Raw genomic sequence first — 20,358 nt, 5'->3', positions numbered from 1 at the left:
AGAGACTCCTTGTAAAGTAATAACTTGCCACTTTGTGATTTGTCAGAAAAGACACAAAATTAGCCAAAAAAAAAATCAAACTGACCAAAAAAAGACAAAATGGCCCAAAAAAGACACAAAATGACCAAAAAAAGACAACATGGCCCAGAAAAGACACAAAATGACAAACAAAAGACACAAAATGACCAAAATAAGACACAAAATTACCAAAAAAAGACAAAATGGCCCAAAAAAGACACAAAATGACCAAAAAAAGAAACAAAATGACAAAAAAAAGACACAAAAGGACCAAAAAAGACACAAAATGACAAAAAAGACACAAAATGACTAAAAAAAGACACAAAATGACTAAAAAAGACACAAAATGACCAAAAAAGACACAAAATGACAAAAAAGACACAAAATGACTAAAAAAAGACACAAAATGACTAAAAAAGACACAAAATGACTAAAAAAAAAAACACAAAATGACCAAAAAAAAGGAAACAAAATGACCAAAAAGACTAAAACACATTAACACATGAACACTTTAACACAGTGGAGACAGAGCTGACTTCCTAAATGATTTGGCGACCCCCAGAAATCATCTCGCGACCCCAATTGGGGTCGGGACCCCCAGGTTGAGAATAGCTGCTCTAAACAGCCAGCAGCTCCACCTCCCTGCTCTCTGGTCTCCCCTCAATATCACCCACAGCTGCTGGTTCAGAGCTGATCATCACCAGGATTTAACCTCTAAGTCAGACTTTTCCCTCCTCAGTGTTTCCTGATCTTCCTCTCAATATTCTGCTACAAATGTCGTCTGGCTCCGAAGAACTCACAGAGAAATGTTCAGCAATTTCAACCCTCAATTATAGATTATAAAGGACAAAAAGACGACACAGAGGAGTTCTTCCTTTAACGCCACGCCTGAAATAAATAAAACCTGCTCTCTCTCTGTGTGTGTGTGTGTGTGTGTGTGTGTGTGTGTGTGTCCAGGTGCATTTTCAAGACGTTTCCAGTTAAAGTTATAATCAGGTTTAAGTTCGGGTTGTTAATGTTTGAATCAGGGGCATCACGTCAATGAAGAGTCCTCACAAAGATAGGAGTACAACGATGTGTGTGTGTATGTGTGTGTGTGTGTGAGTGTGTGTGTGTGTGTGTGTGTGTGTGTGTGATGACTTCACACTCTCTAAATCAGACTCTAAATGCACTTCATGCTCTCACACTTCATAACAACACACACAAACACTGAGAGTAAACACACGACACCCTGAGTGTGTGTGTGTGTGTGTGTGTGTGTGTGTGTGTGTGTGTGCGCGTGTGTGTGTGTGTGGCTGCTCTGTGTAATATCTAACAGCATCAATCGACTTCCTGTCTGTTGCCAGAGTGTTAAGTAGAGAGTCTTGTTCCCTCTTTCTCTCTTTAAACAAGTTCTATTGACTAATATTTTACTATGAGTCATTTTATGAACCTTTAATGTTTGATGGTGGTTATGTGATTAAGTTTCTTTTAGGTAACTTGTTCAATTAAAGCAGCTTTTATTTTGTGTTGAGTTTGTGGACAGAAAGAGTGTTTTTCAGCTCATCACACAGTAAAGAAAACTAGAAAATGTCCTCTGGGTAAATAGTGAAAGGGCCACTACTGCCGGTGTGTGTACACTATGATGAGATTCTTCAGAGAGTTATAACAATTAATACTAGTAATGTTATGATACTATATAATATACAAGGAGCACACCTACAACAAGCATTCCTTTACAAGTATTTATTTATACAGCAACCTATGCCCTTTAACCTCAAAATGTGTGTGTGTGGAACATGTGTATCTGGAGGAGTGTGCGCGCATTTGTCTGTACGTGTGTGTCTCTAACTGTAATCACATCAAAGATCAAAGTCTTTGCAGTCGACCAATCAGAGCAATCAACAGAATTAACTGCCACCTGAATGTTCCGGCACAGTGACAGCAGCCAGAGGTGGACTGGAATTTCTGGCCTCGAACAGAAAGCATTTTTGGCAAAACCATAATACCTATCATTGATCCGACTTCACTTTGAGCATCCTGAGGTCTTCCTGAACAGCTACATGTGTTTTTTTTTTTAAGAAAAATGAAAAAATAGCTTTGTTAGAGCGATCTAAAAAAACTGTTACATCTCACTTTTTCAAAATTCTTCCTGCGTTTTTAATATGGGAGCCAATGAGGCTGTTGTTGGTGTTGGTGGATCATCTGTGCGTCCTACGCCCAAACTATAACTCTGACAGCTTTACCAGAGGATTGTGAGGGAGAAGACTAATTTTCCTACGTTTCTATGTATAAATTATTTCTGTAGAGTGGAATTTGCGGCCTTGAGCGCAGTTTTCAAATTTATTTTTTGACAGTTTTTTCTCTCCCTCTACACTCTGGCGATGATGTCACACACTGTGACACGAACATTCCGTGCAATACACACCCATTATAATCTCAGAATTTCTCCAAAAATGATCATGGTCATTGAACAGGGATTGATAAAAAACTATATGACCTATCGAAACGTGGATTAATACACCGATACACAAGACTTGTGTCTACTGTTTAAAGTTTAAATGGAGTCTCTAGGTGAAATTATGCCGGAGAAGTAGACGTTTAAAAATCTCCAATTATTGTTCTTTTTCGCTCATTTTTTTTCGGCCGTCCCATTCACTTCAATGCAAAATTTTGGGCAGTTTTTCGCCACTTGCATCGGAAAAATTCGTATTCTGTAGAGAAAAGTAATAGCACACCGATCCTGATCAATCCGCACGTTTTGATATATAATTTGTCCTGCAACTCTTCAAGTTGTAGGACTAGTAGCAGGACGAAATTGCGTCCGCAAGAGGAATAAGAAAAAATCCACAGTATAACAGTAGTGCAGCACTGGTGCACTACTTTTATAGGACTTTAAGGTTTTTAGGGTTAAATGGGCTTTATATGTCTAAAAATGTCTAGAAGCAGGTAGTCAGACGGCGGAGCTAAATAAAGGGGACATGTTGGACAAAAGCACCAAATTTTTTCCACATGCTCTCAATCACCAAGTGATATTCTCAGTAGCTTTAAATGATTTTTTGACCTAAAAAAAACGTAGATTTTGACACTAAAATTGACCTTCGAAGTGGGTTGGAAGATATATTGGTTCTCATAGATTTTATATGGCCGCCATCTACGCTCATCCAGAATCTTGATGAAGAGGCTCCCATTAAAAATCAAAACCTATGGTGATGGAGAGCATGTGGATCAAATTTGGTGCTTTTGTCTGACGTGTCCCCTTTAGTCTCAAATTCTTCTTAAATCTGGTCCTAAGAGTTAAACTGACTTGTGGAGGTTTTTGAGCTGAAGAAGACAACAAGTGTTGACGAGTGGCTGACTCAGAGATGACATCACTAACGTTCTGGCTCCAGATCATCGACCCTCCACCCAGCAGAGTTTTTATTTAAACTCCCTCTCTCTGATTGAGGACGCTGCTCGGAGCGAGACAGCGCCGTCGTAAAGCATGTCGGCGGCGAAGCGGCTAAAGAGGCTCGTTTCCTCGCCAAGTAAAGCAAACGGGAGGCGAGTTGTTATTCCAGAGTTCAGCGTCGTGTTGTTTCAGAGCCTCGACTCGTGTTTCCGTCCAGTCTCACACATCAGGAGCATCTAATTCACTCCTCTGTCTTCTTAAAGGGCCACTTCATTATTTGGGTTCATTGTGGGCCAACGTACATTATTCAACCGTCCATTTATTCTCCTCCACTTATCCGGGGCCGGGTCGCGGGGGCAGCAGGATAAGCAGACGGCCCTCTCCCCAGCCACTATTACAGTCAGCTCTATTACATCTATATGTCTTTCTTAGGCATCTATTTTTGGTCATTTTGTGTCGTTTTTGTCATTTTGTGTCTTTTTTGATAATTTTTACATCTATTTTTAGTCAATTTGTGTCTTTTTAAGTCATTTTTGCATCTATTTTTGGTCATTTTGTGTCTTTTTTAGTCATTTTGTGTCTTTTTTTAGTCATTTTTACATCTATTTTTGGTCATTTTGTGTCTTTTTTAGTCATTTTAACATCTATTTTTTATCACTTTGTGTCTTTTTTGATCATTTTTGCATCTTTTTTTATCATTTTGTGTCTTTTTTTTGTCATTTTGTCTTTTTTAGTCATTTTTACATCAATTTTCTGTCATTGTTTCTTTTGTGTCATTTTTACATCTATTTTTTTATCACTTTGTGTCTTTTTTAGTCATTTTTACATCTATTTTTTTGTCCTTTTGTGTCTTTTTTTTGTCATTTTTACATCTATTTTTTGGAATTCTGTGTCTTTTTTAGTCATTTTTACATCTATTTTTTGTCATTTTGTATCTTTTTTTACATCTACAGTGATGATAATACTTGTTAATAACCAAAATCATGATGAATAAAACCATGTTAAATGATATCAGCTCTTTAATGAAACTCTCATTGTTGTTGTTGTCATTATATCTGTTCTCACCTTCTTGTCGACGACCACCAGCTGCTCAGCTGGGAGGTAGTGGAAGGGGAACAGGAAGCGGTAGTTGAAGTTCCCGTCTCCGCCCAGCGAGCGGTAGTGGACGTCCGTCTTCTGCTTGTTGTGCTCGTGTCCGTCCAGCCACCTGAGACGGTTTCACAATAAAACGTGATGATTTTAAAACTGTTTAGACAAAAACAACAAACCTAATCGTGGTGATGAGTTTACCCTTTAACGTAGATGTCGCTCATCTTCTCGCCGCTGATGCTGACATCATCCAGGATGACATCACTGGTGTTCCAGATGATGCAGCGCAGGAAGAACCTCCACAAGAACACAAACACGTTTTATTTTATATTCAAATGTCGTGTTTTTTCATGTTATTTGCATCTCAGACCAGAGTTTGCACCAAGCGGCAACCTCCCGGTCTGAGCAGGGAGGCAACCAGGAAGTGTCTTAAACTGCATTCTACCATAAATCCCAGCAGGGGGCGCTGACGGCTGCAGAAGCATTTTGGTCCATTCATTTCAGTGCAAAATGAGAAAACTTGTCACTTGATTTATTAGCTCAGAAAGCTATTTATGGCAACGTGTCAATAAAGTTATATATAACGTTATATAGATATAAAAATGGACGTTTACCAGTTTGTAATTTTTGGTAATTTTATGTCTTTATTTGGCATTTTTAACATGTTTTTTGGTAACTTTGTGCCTTTTCTTGATAATTTAGTGTCTCTTTTTTGTAAATTCACATCTTTTGTACATCTTTTCATGGTCATTTAGTGTCCTTTTTGGTCATTTTATCTTTTTTGTTGGTCTAATGTTTTTTTTCGCTAATTCTGTCTTTTTTATGTAATTTTACACCTCCTTTTTTAAATGTCGTCCAGGTTTTTCTGCTTGGAAACATTTAAGGTTTATTGATAATTTTTTATTGTTATTGTTAATTTAATGTCATTTTATGTCATTTTTTTGTCATTTCACATGTTTTTTTTTTATCTTTTTACATCTTTCTTTGGTAATTTTTTGGTGTCTTTTTGTTTAATTTTGTGTCTTTTTGGCCAACATGTTTACATGTTGTTTACATTACATTGTGTGTGTCTATGTGTGTGTGTGTGTGTGTGTGTGTGTGTGTGTTCTTACTTCTTGGCCCTGCGTGGTGTGACGTTGAACGGGGGTCCAGGAGGTCCCAGAGACTTGGGGAACAGATCCACCCACATCATGAGCCGGCCCTGATTGACAGCAGCAGACGACCAATCAGAAGACAGGAACAGACCGGTGTGTGTGTGTATGTGTGTGTGTGTGTGTGTGTGTGTGTGTGTGTGTGTTACCTGCTGGATGTCGGGCTGCAGGGGGCTGTACAGGGCTCTGGTCTCCACGTGTTCGGGGACCAGGCCCAGCCTCCTCAGGACCAGTAGGGACAGGCGCTCCTTCAGGGGACCGAGGTGACGCTGGGACACCTCCTGCTCCTCTGAAACCACACAAGGAGGTTTTAGACCAGGGGTCTCAAACGCACATTACCTGCAGGGGGCTGCTGGAGGCAGTATCAAAATGACCAAAAAAAGACACAAAATGAGCAAAAAAGACACAAAATGAGCAAAAAAAGACACAAAATGACCAAAAGAGACACTAAATTACTAAAAAAAAGACACAAAATGACCAAAAAAAGACACAAAATGACAAAAAAAGACACAAAATGACCAAAAAAAGACACAAAATGACCAAAAGAGACACTAAATTACTAAGAAAAAGACACAAAATGACCAAAAAAAGACACAAAATGAGCAAAAAAGACACAAAATGACAAAAAAGTTTGCAAGTTTGAGACCCCTGTTTTAGTGGGTCAGAGCCTCTATAAAGACTCTCTGAGTCCAGGATGGAAACACAGGATACTGGGAGGACTGGGAGGAGTCCACACACACACACACACACACACACACACACACACACACACTGTGAGCCTCTGGTTGGTTTCTGCATCATGAACGAATGAGGAAACTTCTTGTTGCTTCCAAGTAAAACTAAAATATCAAACTAACGTCAAAAGTTTACGACTGTAAACTTTAAGTCACCTCCACTCTCAGAGGAGGAGGAGGAGGAGGAGGAGGAGGAGGAGGAGGAAGAGGAGGTGGAGGAGGAGGAGGAGGAAGAGGAGGAGGAGGTGGAGGAGGAGGAGGTGGAGGAGGAGGAGGAGGTGGAGGAGGAGGAGGAGGAGGAGGAGGAGGAGGAGGAGGAGGAGGAAGAGGAGGAGGTGGAAGAGGAGGAGGAGGAAGAGGAGGAGGTGGAAGAGGAGGAGGAAGAGCAGGAGGTGCGCGGCCTCTCGGCCAATTAGCAACAACCTCTGACAGACGGCGGGCTGACGCACGGTAACCACGGCAACCTCGGAAAGAGAACGGCGGCGGTTTGCCGATCGCAAAAAAACGAGAGACGACCACGATGTTGACGTTGGCACACACACACACACACACACACACACACACACACACACACACACACACACACACTCAGCTGAACCATAAATCACCAAAACGACAACCATGACCTCGCATCGCACCAGCAGTGGAACGTGTGTGTGTGTGTGTGTGTGTGTCTAGAGGTGAAAATTAATCTTGAATATTTATCTCGTCGCTCCTCTCTTCAGGTGGTCCTGTGGTTTCACTCCTCCTCCTCCTCCTCCTGCTCCTCCCAGAAGAGAAGAGGAGGAGGAGGAGGATGGAGGGAGGAAAATAAAGAGAAGGAGAGAAGAGAGTTCAGAGAGAACTAGAGGAGGAAAGGAAATTAATCTGTAAAAGGAGAGAAAAAGAAAAGATGGAGGGAGGACGAGGAAGAACAAGTGTGAGAAGACAGAAAGAAGAAATGAAAGGAAGAAATAAGAGAGGAGAGGAAGAAGAAGAAGAAGAAGACTCAGGGCACTAAACACTGAAGGGAGGAGAGGAAATCACATAAAGTTACCTGTGTGTGTGTGTGTGTGTGTGTGTGTGTGTGTATCTGTAACTGTAATCACATCAAAGATCAAAGCAATCAACAGAATGAACTGCCACCAACTGCCAATGTTCCGTAACAGAGGTGGACAGACTGGAATTTCTGGCCTCGAACAGAAAGCATTTTTGGCAAAACCATAATACCTATCATTGATCCGACTTCACTTTGAGCGTCCTGAGTTCTTCCTGAACATCTACATATGTTTTTTTTTTTTTAAAGAAAAATGAAAAAATAGCTTTGTTAGAGCGATCTAAAAAAACTGTTACATCTCCCTTTTTCAGAAATCTTCCTGCGTTTTTAATATGGGAGCCAATGAGGCTGTTGGTGGTGTTGGTGGATCATCTGTGCGTCCTACGCCCAAACTATAACTCTGACAGCTTTACCAGAGGATTGTGAGGGAGAAGACTCATTTTCCTACGTTTCTATGTATAAATTATTTCTGTAGAGTGGAATTTGCGGCCTGGAGCGCAGTTTTAAAATTTATTTTTTGACAGTTTTTTCTCTCCCTCTACACTCTGGCGATGATGTCACACACTGTGACACGAACATTCCGTGCAATACACACCCATTATAATCTCAGAATTTCTCCAAAAATGATCATGGTCATTGAACAGGGATTGATAAAAAACTATATGACCTATCGAAACGTGGATTAATACACCAATACACAAGACTTGTGTCTACTGTTTAAAGTTTAAATGGAGTCTCTAGCTGAAATTATGCCGGAGAAGTAAACGTTTAAATATCTCCAATTATTGTTCTTTTTCGCTCATTTTTTGTCGGCCGTCCCATTCATTTCAATGCTAAATTTTGGGCAGTTTTTCCGCGACTTACATCGCGAACAATTCATATTCTGTAGAGAAAAGTAATAGCACACCGATCCCGATCAAACCGCACGTTTTGATATATAATTTGTCCTGCAACTCTTCAAGTTGTAGGACTAGTAGCGGGACGAAATTGCGTCCGGAAGAGGAAGAAGAAGAAATCCACAGTATAACAGTAGTTCAGCACTGGTCCCCACAGATATTGCTGTAGGGACCAGTGCTGGGGAGATTGTCCCAAGGAGATAAAGGAGGAGAGGAGGAGAGGAAAGGAAACAAGGAGATAAATGAGGAGAGGAGGAGAGAAGGAGGACGGGGAGAAAGGATGAAATCTAGAAAATCAAGCAGAAAGAGAGAATAAATAAGAAAGAGAGAGAGAGAGATGGGTGGAGTGGGAGTTCAGTGTAGAGTGATTTATTTGCTGTGAATTTACTGAACGTGTCAGAAGCACCACAGACTTGTTCACACACACACACACACACACACACACACACACACACACTAAGGCAGTAATACATGAGTGATATAATTGTGTGTGTTTTATTTAAAGTGGCTCTCTATTTAATGGTGGAAGGACTGATGGAGTCAATCAGCAATGAACTGAAGGGCGTGAGTGTGTGTGTGTGTGTGTGTGTGTGTGTGTGTGTGAGTGTGTGTGTGTGTGTGTGTGTGTGTGTGTGTGTGTGTGTGTGTGTGATCTTTCCATCCTCTCACTCTCTTTGACTCTCTCTTTAGTTTTTGTTTTCTCTTCCAAGTGGATTTAATAGTTTAACACTAAATACAGTATATTATTATTATTAAATACAGTTCAGTATATTTTAAGTGTTTTCATGCAAAATGCACAAAAAGTTCCTGTTCAGTGATTTTAGTAGAAGTCAAAGACAAACAGAGACGCTGTGATACTAAATGAGCTTCATTTGCATATGAGAAGCTGCTGTGTGTAGCGATTCTCCTGCATAGCGTCATTCTCACCAAACTCCTTCAGAAAACACTCGTTTTAACTTTTGCTTTTATACAAATCAGCATCATCGGCTGGTTATTTCTGCAGACTCTGCACTAGGGCTGCACGATTGATTGAATTTTAATCGTGATCACGATTTTGGTGGCCACGATTAAATAAACCTGATGGTCTGTGATATTTCCATCAGTCAGTTCTGTTTCTGGAATAATGGGTTGGAAATCAATGGTTTTTTTGTTTAGTTTTTTTATCCGATTCATGGATTAATCAGGAAACAGATGGACAGGTTACTGGATTACTAAAGTAACGGTTAGTTGGTCCTCACCGAGGTCTGCAGCAGAGTACTGGTCTCCTCTGAAGTGGACCACGTCGTCCTGGTAGAGCGGCTTCTTCAGGTTCCTCCTCTCACACAGGCGCAGCAGCAGCTGACTGGGACTCAGCTGGTCCCTCCACTGGTTCACTCCAGACCTGAGACCAGAGGAACCAGCAGCTCTTACTGTTATACACATAGTTTATGGAAATAAATTACATTTATTTTGATATTATTGGATATCTTCTCCTTGCGCCTGCAAGTCTGGTTCCTCAGGGAGAACTCCAACACACACACACACACACACACATATATATATATATATATATATATATATATATATATATATATATTATAAACATATAATAAATTCTATATATTTTGCACAATAAAAAAAAACAATATAAAAATATTAGAAATAAAGGAAACAAAATTACATTTAATTGTTTATTAAAATTAAAAAATAAGAAACATATACTACATATTTTGCATTCGGAATAAATATTTAAATAATAGTATAATAATAAATAATATACTATATAATACTAATAATAATAAATAATGAAATATGAATAATAATAATAATAATAATATACATATACAAAATATAATATATATATATTTTTTTATAATATATATAAATATATGATAAATTCTATTTATTTTGCACAGTAAAAAAACAATCTAAAAATATTAGAAATAAACGAAACAAAATTACATTTCATTGTTTATTCAAAGTAAAACGTAAGAAACATATACTAAATATTTAAAAGAATACTTTGCATTTGGAATGAATATTTAAATTATATGTATATAATCTAATAATAATAATAATAATAAAATTAATAATAATAAATAAATAAATAATATACTATATAAGAATAATAATATAAAACCAAATATTATTAATAATAATAATAATAATAATATATAAAATATAATATAAATATAATATTTTATAATATATAAATATATGATAAATTCTATTTATTTTGCACAATAACAACAATCTAAAAATACCAGAAATAAAGATAAAAAGCCCATGAATGAATGATTAAAGTGTATAATAAATGAGAGTGTACTGACAGGCAGTAGGACTTGGGCAGGCCGACCATGGCTCCGTGTCGGGACAGGAAGCGGTTCTCCAGGTCGATCAGCGTCTCGCCGATCTTCTCGTCTTTGGTCAGAACGTCGTGGTCGTACAGCATCACACGCAGGTCTTTCTCCACAGGGAGAGAGCAGCTCAGCTCAAACATCCTGCAGCACAAACACACAAAAACTGATTCAAAAGGATTTATAGTGAGGACCAAAGCTTCCAGGGACCACAACAGGAACCTGGACATCAAACTGACAGTATAAAAACTATAAAAAGTGATCAAATCACCCAGATAAAGACAATTAAAAGAATGTTGTAGTTTCTATTGTATTCTAGTGTCTTGTTGAGAAAAGAGACTTTGTGTCCCGATGAAAGAAGTTTGAGTTTGAACTTTAAGAAGCTTTCTGATGTGACGAGAGTCTCCTGAGGTTAAATGTGGGATAAGATAAGAAGGAAAGTAAGAAAGGACGGAGGAAAGGAGAGAAAAATAAAAGAAAGAGAAGATGGAGGGACAAATGAAGGAGAAATGTGAGAAGAAAGAAAGGAGAGAAGTGGTTTCAGAATAGAAAAGAAGAGAGGAGGAAGAGAGGAAACGAAAAGAGGAGACAAAGGAGGAGAGGAGAGGAGACGGTGAAACGAAATGGAATTGAAAATAAAAGAGAAGAAAGTGTAAATGGAAAAAGAGGAGCAAGGAAATTAAGGAGTAAAGGGAGAGAAAAGGGGTAAGAAAGAGAAGAAAGACGGAAGAAAGGAGAGAAATGTTGAAGAATAAAAAAAGGGATGAAAGAAAACAAAGGGAAGAGAGGAAACAAGGAGAGGAAGAGACAAGAGGAGAGGAAACAAGGAGAGGAGATGAGGTAGGAAACAAGGAGAGGAGCAAGGAGAGGAAGAGATTAGAGGAGAGGAAACAAGGAGAGGAAGAGACGAGAGGAGAGGAAACAAGGAGAGGAGAGGGCAAAAAAGAAATGGAATGAAAATAAAAGAGAAGAAAGGAGGAAGAAAGTGTGACAAGAGGAGCAAGGAAATGAAGGAGTGAAGGGAGAGAAAAAACTAGAAAGAGGAGAAAGAGGGAAGAAAGGAGAGAGGAGAGGAAACGAGGAGAGGTGAGAGGAAACAAGGTAACGAGAGGAGAGAGGAGACAAGGAAAGGAGAGGACAAAAAGAATTGGAATGAAAATAAAACAGAAGAAAGGAGGAAAAAGTACGACATCATCCACCCTTCATCTAACTCTCTCCCCCAGGAGGAGGAGAGGAAACAGAGGAGAGGAAATAGAGGAGAGGAAATAGAGTGTTCATCCGGAGTGAGAGAGGAAGGCAGCAGGTGGTTTATCTCTGGGCCCTCAGACCTTCAGGGGCCTTGACTGACACCATGAGGGCCCTAAACACCTGCTGCTGCCTCACACCTTAACACTTTAACTCTGTGTAGTTTTGTTCTATTTCCTCCATGTCTGACTCCTTCCATCCTGCCTGTATTCACCACTTAAAACATGTTTAAATACCATGTTGGTATATTTTTTCACCTATATGACCTGATAATAACAATAATTGATTTTTTATTCTGACTTACTGGATCAACATTTAGAACCAAAAAGAAACAAAGAAAAACCAACATAAATGTGATCTTGTGATTGTGTGTGATCCTGTCATCAACTCTGGTTTTTATAATAGTGCGACTCTTGTGGGACATTTTGTGTCTTTGTAAGTCTTTTTTTTTTGGTAATTTTGTGTCTTATTCTGTGGTTTTTTATGGGTAATTTTGTGACTTTTTTAGTCATTTTGTGTGTTTTTTTAGTCATTTTGTGTCTTTTTTTAATTATTTTGTGTCTTTTTTTGTCATTTTGTGCCTTTTTTTAGTCATTTTGTGTCTTATTTTAGTCAATTTGTGTCTTTTTTTAGTCAATTTGTGTCTTTTTTAGTCATTTTGTGTCTTTTTTAGTCATTTTGTGTCTTATTTTAGTCAATTTGTGTCTTTTTTTAGTCAATTTGTGTCTTTTTTAGTCATTTTGTGTCTTTTTTAGTCATTTTGTGTCTTTTTTTAGTCATTTTGTGTCTTTTTTAGTCATTTTGTGTCTTATTTTAGTCAATTTGTGTCTTTTTTTAGTCAATTTGTGTCTTTTTTAGTCATTTTGTGTCTTTTTGTAGTCATTTTGTGTCTTTTTTAGTCATTTTGTGTCTTTTTTTGTCATTTTGTGTCTTTTTTCAGTCATTTTGTGTCTTTTTTTTTGTCATTTTGTGTCTTTTTTAAATTATTTTGTGTCTTTTTGTGTCTTGTTTTAGTCATTTTGTGTCTTTTTTAATTCATTTTGTGTCTTTTTGTGTGTCAGCCAGAAAAAGAGAGCGAGAGAGAGAAGAAGCTCAGCGGAGGGTTCTTACTTCCCAAAGACCGGCTCCAGGGTACCAGGGATGTAGTTCTCATGGTCGCTGATGGTCTGTTTCCCCAAAGTGATCTTCACGTACGGGTCACACTGGAAACACAAACAGGACAGAAAGATTCTGTTAACACATCTGTTCTCCCATCGTCTTCCTTTGGTGTACTTCATTTAGTTTGTTTTTGTACCTATAGGTCAGCTATTCTCAGCCTTTTTGAGTCTCAACCCCCAATCTAACATCATGTTGTCTCACTGAACAGAATCTCACAGTTCAGATCAGACAAACTCAGTTGATACGACGAATTTTGGACAAATAATGAAGCAGACAACAACTAAAACATCTCTCTGTCAGTGCATTTATATATTTATCTATTTTCCATCAAGCCAGAGACTCCTTGGAAAGTAACAACTTGATACTTTGGGATTTGTCAGAAAAGACACAAAATTAACCAAAAAAGAATCAAATTGACCACAAAATGATAAAAAAAAAAGACACAAAATGAAGCAAAAAAGGACTCAAATTGACCAAAAAATTACCAAAAATGACCAAAAAAAGACACAATTTCACCAAAAAAGACACAAAATGGCAAAAAAAGGGAAACAAAATTATCTAAAAAAGACACAAAATTACCAAAAAAAGGAAACAAAATGAGCAAAAAATACACAAATTGACCAAAGAAAGACACAAAATGACTAATAAAACACAAAATGACCAAAAAAGACACAAATGACCAAAAATAACAAAACAAAATGACCAAAAAAGACACAAATGACCAAAAATAACAAAACAAAAGGACCAAAAAAGACACAAATGACCAAAAATAACAAAACAAAATGACCAAAAAAGACACAAAATGACCAAAAATAACAAAACAAAATGACCAAAAAAGACACAAATGACCAAAAATAACAAAACAAAATGACCAAAAAAGACACAAATGACCAAAAATAACAAAACAAAATGACCAAAAAAGACACAAAATTACCAAAAAAGACACAAAATGACCAAAAAGACACAAAATGACAAAAGAAAAACACAAAATGACCAAAAAAACCCAAACATTAAATTACCAGAAAGACTAAAACACATGAACACTTTAACACAGTGGAGACAGAGCTGACTTCCAAAATGATTTGGAGACCCCCAGAAATCATCTCGAGACCCCAATCTGGGTCGCAACCCCCAGGTTGAGAATAGCTGCTCTAAGTGAGTGAAAAAGTGACAGATGAATTGTATAATATCTGTAGTAATCCATCCATTGATGTCTCTAGATGAGATGGATCAGGTATCTAGAGGACTGGTACTGTCTTTAGATGAGATTGATCAGGTATCTAGAGGACTGGTACTGTCTCTAGATGAGATTGATCAGGTATCTAGAGGACTGGTACTGTCTTTAGATGAGATTGATCAGGTATCTAGAGGACTGGTACTGTCTTTAGATGAGATTGATCAGGTATCTAGAGGACTGGTACTGTCTTTAGATGAGATTGATCAGGTATCTAGAGGACTGGTACTGTCTTTAGATGAGATTGATCAGGTATCTAGAGGACTGGTACTGTCTTTAGATGAGATTGATCAGGTATCTAGAGGACTGGTACTGTCTCTAGATGAGATTGATCAGGTATCTAGAGGACTGGTACTGTCTCTAGATGAGATTGATCAGGTATCTAGAGGACTGGTACTGTCTTTAGATGAGATTGATCAGGTATCTAGAGGACTGGTACTGTCTTTAGATGAGACTGATCAGGTATCTAGAGGACTGGTACTGTCTCTAGATGAGATTGATCAGGTATCTAGAGGACTGGTACTGTCTTTAGATGAGATTGATCAGGTATCTAGAGGACTGGTACTGTCTTTATATGAGATTGATCAGGTATCTAGAGTACTGGTACTGTCTTTAGATGAGATTGATCAGGTATCTAGAGTACTGGTACTGTCTTTATATGAGATTGATCAGGTATCTGGAGGACTGGTACTGTCTCTAGATGAGATTGATCAGGTATCTAGAGGACTGGTACTGTCTCTAGATGAGATGGATCAGGTATCTAGAGGACTGGTACTGTCTTTAGATGAGATTGATCAGGTATCTAGAGGACTGGTACTGTCTTTAGATGAGATTGATCAGGTATCTAGAGGACTGGTACTGTCTTTATATGAGATTGATCAGGTATCTAGAGTACTGGTACTGTCTTTAGATGAGATTGATCAGGTATCTAGAGGACTGGTACTGTCTTTAGATGAGATTGATCAGGTATCTAGAGGACTGGTACTGTCTTTAGATGAGATTGATCAGGTATCTAGAGGACTGGTACTGTCTTTAGATGAGATTGATCAGGTATCTAGAGGACTGGTACTGTCTTTATATGAGATTGATCAGGTATCTAGAGTACTGGTACTGTCTTTAGATGAGATTGATCAGGTATCTAGAGGACTGGTACTGTCTTTAGATGAGATTGATCAGGTATCTAGAGGACTGGTACTGTCTTTAGATGAGATTGATCAGGTATCTAGAGGACTGGTACTGTCTCTAGATGAGATTGATCAGGTATCTAGAGGACTGGTACTGTCTTTAGATGAGATTGATCAGGTATCTAGAGGACTGGTACTGTCTCTAGATGAGATTGATCAGGTATCTAGAGGACTGGTACTGTCTCTAGATGAGATTGATCAGGTATCTAGAGGACTGGTACTGTCTCTAGATGAGATTGATCAGGTATCTAGAGGACTGGTACTGTCTTTAGATGAGATTGATCAGGTATCTAGAGGACTGGTACTGTCTCTAGATGAGATTGATCAGGTATCTAGAGGACTGGTACTGTCTCTAGATGAGATTGATCAGGTATCTAGAGGACTGGTACTGTCTTTAGATGAGATTGATCAGGTATCTAGAGGACTGGTACTGTCTTTAGATGAGATTGATCAGGTATCTAGAGGACTGGTACTGTCTCTAGATGAGATTGATCAGGTATCTAGAGGACTGGTACTGTCTCTAGATGAGATTGATCAGGTATCTAGAGGACTGGTAATGTCTTTAGATGAGATTGATCAGGTATCTAGAGGACTGGTACTGTCTTTAGATGAGATTGATCAGGTATCTAGAGGACTGGTACTGTCTTTAGATGAGATTGATCAGGTATCTGGAGGACTGGTACTGTCTCTAGATGAGATTGATCAGGTATCTAGAGGACTGGTACCTTGCCGTGGGAGTCTTTGGGCTGCAGGCCCTGAGCCTGGATGACGTAGACCCGGACCAGACACTCCTCGATGCCGTTGGGAGGAAGCTTCCTGAAGTGTCTGGGAGGAGCAGGGCTGGAGGAGTCCTCAGGGAGGGGGTAGATCCTAAACATACCCTGGTTCATCAGGGGAAGGAGAGAAGACACAGTTAAAGATCACTGAGTGCAAAGGAAATAAGAAAATAAGACATTTCACTAGTCAAATCAGATGATGCAAATGCATTTAAACGACCCAGAAAAAAAAAGTTAGCGGAAGGATACGTAACGTGTGACTACGTCAAGTTTTTCCTCTGAACCCGAAAAGTTTGTTTTCTTTAGAGGATCACACAGAAATACTCCGTTTATGGAAGAAAGAATTTGCTCAGCACTGTCTGAGTAAATATCTCCGATCGAGGGGAAATCTGCTTATTCTTAGTTCTTCTTAGTCAGCAGTTTTTATTTTAGACTGTTTCACTTGTTTGATATAAAGATTTCACGGCTTTTGCCTTATTTCAAGAATTTTAAGAAAATATTCTACATACAGATAAAAATCTTTGTAGCTGTCTGAAGAAAAGTTGACTAGTTTTCAGTTTTCAGTGTGACTTTGCTGGTTTCTATAAATATAATGCCTATCATATCATTATGTCAAGATGATGGCTCTAGCATTTACTGATTATTAATTCAAGAATATCAAAATAGGTCATGTGTATTTCATTAGAATCAAGAAAAAGTCACTTATTAGTCAGAATACACTAATTATAAGGTATTTGTGGCGTCATTGACATTAGATATTTTTACTGGTTTTGGAAAGTCTTGACAAGACACATTTTATTGTTCCATTGGCAGATAATTTTGATATTTTTAGGCAAAATACACCTAATTTTTGTGCTTTTTTCCCTTGTTTTTAAGAGCTCACTTTTTGCAGTGTGTCAAGTTGTTCTGGTCAAAAATATCCAATTAGAATGACTTAATGAATTAATTATTTATATATTGAAGCCTATTACTGTGAATAAAGGGTCATAACATTAGTTTAGGCTTTCTAAAGTCCAGTCCAGGTTCAACTGGGTCCCACAAGTTGTTGCAGCTGTTTTTGGGTTGATACCAATTGCTGCATACATGCAATTTAATTCTTATTGATAAAACCCTCCAGAATATAAGATCAATATGCCAATATTCTCACCTTGAACTCTCCCACCACTGAAGGGTCTTCTCCTGCTTCATCACTCTTTCCTCTGTGCAGCTTGAACGTCTGACAGAAATCTGACAAACCCTCGAAACCCTCCACCTTCTCCAGCTCCTGGTGGTACACCTGAGGAGGAGGAGCAGGAGGAGCAGGAGGAAGAGGAGGAGGAGGAGGAGGAGGAGGAGAGAGAGGAGGAGAGTGGTTTATATCACATCTTATTTCATTGATTTTAAACTTTAACTGGTGTTCAGAAGAGCTAAATCTTTAAATAGACACACAGAGAGAGGAGAGGAAACAAGGAGACAAGAGGAGAGGAAACAAGGAGAGGAGAGGGCAAAAAAGAAATGGAATGAAAATAAAAGACAAGAAAGGGGGTGAAAGTGTAACAAGAGGAGTAAGGAAATGAAGGAGTGAAGGGAGAGAAAAAAGGTAAGAAGGAAGAGACAGAGGGAAGAAAGGAGAGAGGAGAGGAAACAGGGAGAGGAAAGGAGGAGAGGTGAGAGGAGAGGAAACAAGGAGAGGAAACAAGAAGAGGAAAGGAGGAGAGGTGAGAGGAGAGGAAACAAGGAGAGGAAACGAGGAGAAGGAACAAGGAGAGGAAACAAGAAGAGGAAAGGAGGAGAGGTGAGAGGAGAGGAAACAAGGAGAGGAAACGAGGAGAGGGAACGAGGAGAGGTGACAGGAGAGGAAACTAGGAGAGGAAACAAGAAGAGGAAAGGAGGAGAGGTGAGAGGAGAGGAAACAAGGAGAGGAAACGAGGACAAGGAACAAGGAGAGGAAACAAGAAGAGGAAAGGAGGAGAGGAAAGGAGGAGAGGAAACTAGGAGAGGAAGCGAGGAGGTGTTTGCGTCAGAAGAGAAATCTTTATTTTAACGGCCTCTATCAGGCTGCCAGCAGCACACAGACATTATTCTATATGGCATCATAGTGGAGAGTTGGCCCGGTCTAAGTCCTCTGGTACTGGATAATAACTGGAGCCAAGAGCTACTCAACACTACATTACACTCACACACTGCAGGGGCGCTGGCATCAACACACACTGTATCTGGGCAGGGTCGCCTATGTGTCACAAGCACAAAAAGACTCATTTGTTTTCATTAGTGCTGTTTGTCTACATCACACACACACACACACACACACACAAACACACATTCTTTTCCTATCACGGCAGGGTGACAGTCGCTGAAGAGGCGAGCTGGAAACACTGATCACCCCGACATCACAACAACAAAACTACCAGCGCCACAAGGAGTAAAACAACAGAATATTTAAGTGAAGGAGAGGAAATACGTTTCATTTTACCCTCCAGAACCAGCCAAGCCCATTCATTGGGTGTGCTTGCTTGCAAAAGTACACTATATGTTATTCATCGGGCTTATTTTGTGTGCTTGCTTGCAAAAGTACACTATATGTTATTCATCGGGCTTATTTTGTGTGCTTGCTTGCAAAAGTACACTATATGTTATTCACCAAGCTTATTTTGTGTGCTTGCTTGCAAAAGTACAGTATATGTTATTCACCGGGCTTTTTGTGTGTGCTTGCTTGCAAAAGTACACTATATGTTATTCACCGAGCTTATTTTGTGTGCTTGCTTGCAAAAGTACACTATATGTTATTCACCAGGCTTTTTTGTGTGCTTGCTTGCAAAAGTACACTATATGTTATTCACTGGGCTTATTTTGTGTGCTTGCTTGCAAAAGTACACTATATGTTATTCACCGGGCTTTTTTGTGTGCTTGCTTGCAAAAGCACACTAACTACTATTCACCGGTCTTATTTCTTTTTTTTGCGTTTCTTCGGTTTAAAAAAAAAATAAAAAAATCCACCCATTGTTACCTTAGGGAGAGGCTAGAGTGAGTGACCCCATCGCTAGAGTGGAGAGGGAGAGAAAAAATTGTCAAAAAATAAATTTGGAAACTGACTTCCTCCTCATTTCATTCTCGTGACTTTGACTTTTTTTTCCATCTTCGTTAGTTTGACTATTTTCTCGTTATTTTGACTTGTTTCTCGTGGTTTTGCTAAATAAATAAACACCTCGACCAAGTGCACTAACATGATTTCATTTTTGCACAGATTTTTCTAATTTTGCAGTGTGCATTCAGCATTTTAATGCAATCTTTTGTGTTTACTGTTTTTCTTTTTGTTTAATGTGTGTTTTTGCAAAAAATATGTTTGTGTTTTTTGTATTTTTTTATGTTTCTGGTGTTTTTTGTGTGTTTTTTGTAATTTTTTGTGTGGTCATACAGAGGCATCAGTGTTAAAATTAGACCTATAAAAACTCTGTATAGCTGCTTTAATCATCAATCATCAATTATCAGCCTATAAACAAGGTAAACTGACCATTTCTTCCTCCTTTGCTTTGACATGTGTTGTCTAATAATGAGATGAGAAATAAATGAGATTGGCTGATTTTTGGAGGGTGAAATGAGCAGAAGGAGTGGACGCAGCCCACATGACATCACTCGTTTAGAAGTCCTCAGTTTGGCTTATTTTACTTGGCAAACACCAAGTTATCAGCGTTAGGGAGGCGGCTTCGGTTTGCAACATGCGTCCATGATCTGAATTGAATTGAATCTGTGATATTAAAAAGTAGATATATCACTCTTTAAACAAGATAAACTGAAGTCTAATAGCTTCTGGAAGAGAAATAAACTCACTCCTATGACTTTGCATGTGTTGTTGAATAATGAGATGAGAAATAAATGAGATTGGCTGATTTTTTGGTGGGTGAAATGAGCAGCAGTGGTTGAACATGACATCAATCGTATTGAAGTCTTGAGTTTGGATTTCTTCACCGTTACAATCTTGTGTTTTTGAAGCTGGAAGTGACTATATATGAATGAGAGTTCAGTTACCAGTCAGGCAAAGCAGGATTTGAATTACTGTGAAATGAATTGGCTGCTTTAAAAAGTAGATTTAAATATATATAAACATGATAAACGGATTGTTTCTTTTATCTTTTATTGTCTAATAGCTTCTGG

At 38.6% G+C, this 20,358-nt stretch overlaps 1 protein-coding gene across 6 annotated transcripts in view; it reads right to left on the bottom strand.

Annotated features, from left to right (window-relative positions):
* The window catches only part of dysf (dysferlin, limb girdle muscular dystrophy 2B (autosomal recessive)), a 199,595-nt gene that overhangs the window by 14,771 nt on the left and 164,466 nt on the right, over positions 1-20,358 (bottom strand). For all 6 annotated transcript variants that reach the window (XM_059354840.1, XM_059354835.1, XM_059354839.1 and 3 more), the window contains 9 exons: positions 17,375-17,503; positions 16,177-16,332; positions 12,986-13,077; positions 10,604-10,774; positions 9,533-9,675; positions 5,778-5,917; positions 5,590-5,678; positions 4,679-4,774; positions 4,454-4,595 (listed from right to left, as the gene is read on the bottom strand). In XM_059354840.1, coding sequence (XP_059210823.1) covers positions 4,454-4,595; positions 4,679-4,774; positions 5,590-5,678; positions 5,778-5,917; positions 9,533-9,675; positions 10,604-10,774; positions 12,986-13,077; positions 16,177-16,332; positions 17,375-17,503 — 1,158 coding nt within the window. The remainder of the gene's footprint in view (positions 1-4,453; positions 4,596-4,678; positions 4,775-5,589; positions 5,679-5,777; positions 5,918-9,532; positions 9,676-10,603; positions 10,775-12,985; positions 13,078-16,176; positions 16,333-17,374; positions 17,504-20,358) is intronic.

The sequence above is a fragment of the Centropristis striata genome, chromosome 17 (genome assembly GCF_030273125.1).
Source record: "Centropristis striata isolate RG_2023a ecotype Rhode Island chromosome 17, C.striata_1.0, whole genome shotgun sequence".
NCBI classification, from domain to species: Eukaryota; Metazoa; Chordata; class Actinopteri; order Perciformes; family Serranidae; genus Centropristis; species Centropristis striata.
The sequence above is the reverse complement of the archived record's forward strand: the minus strand, read 5'-3'. Positions and strand labels throughout refer to the sequence as shown.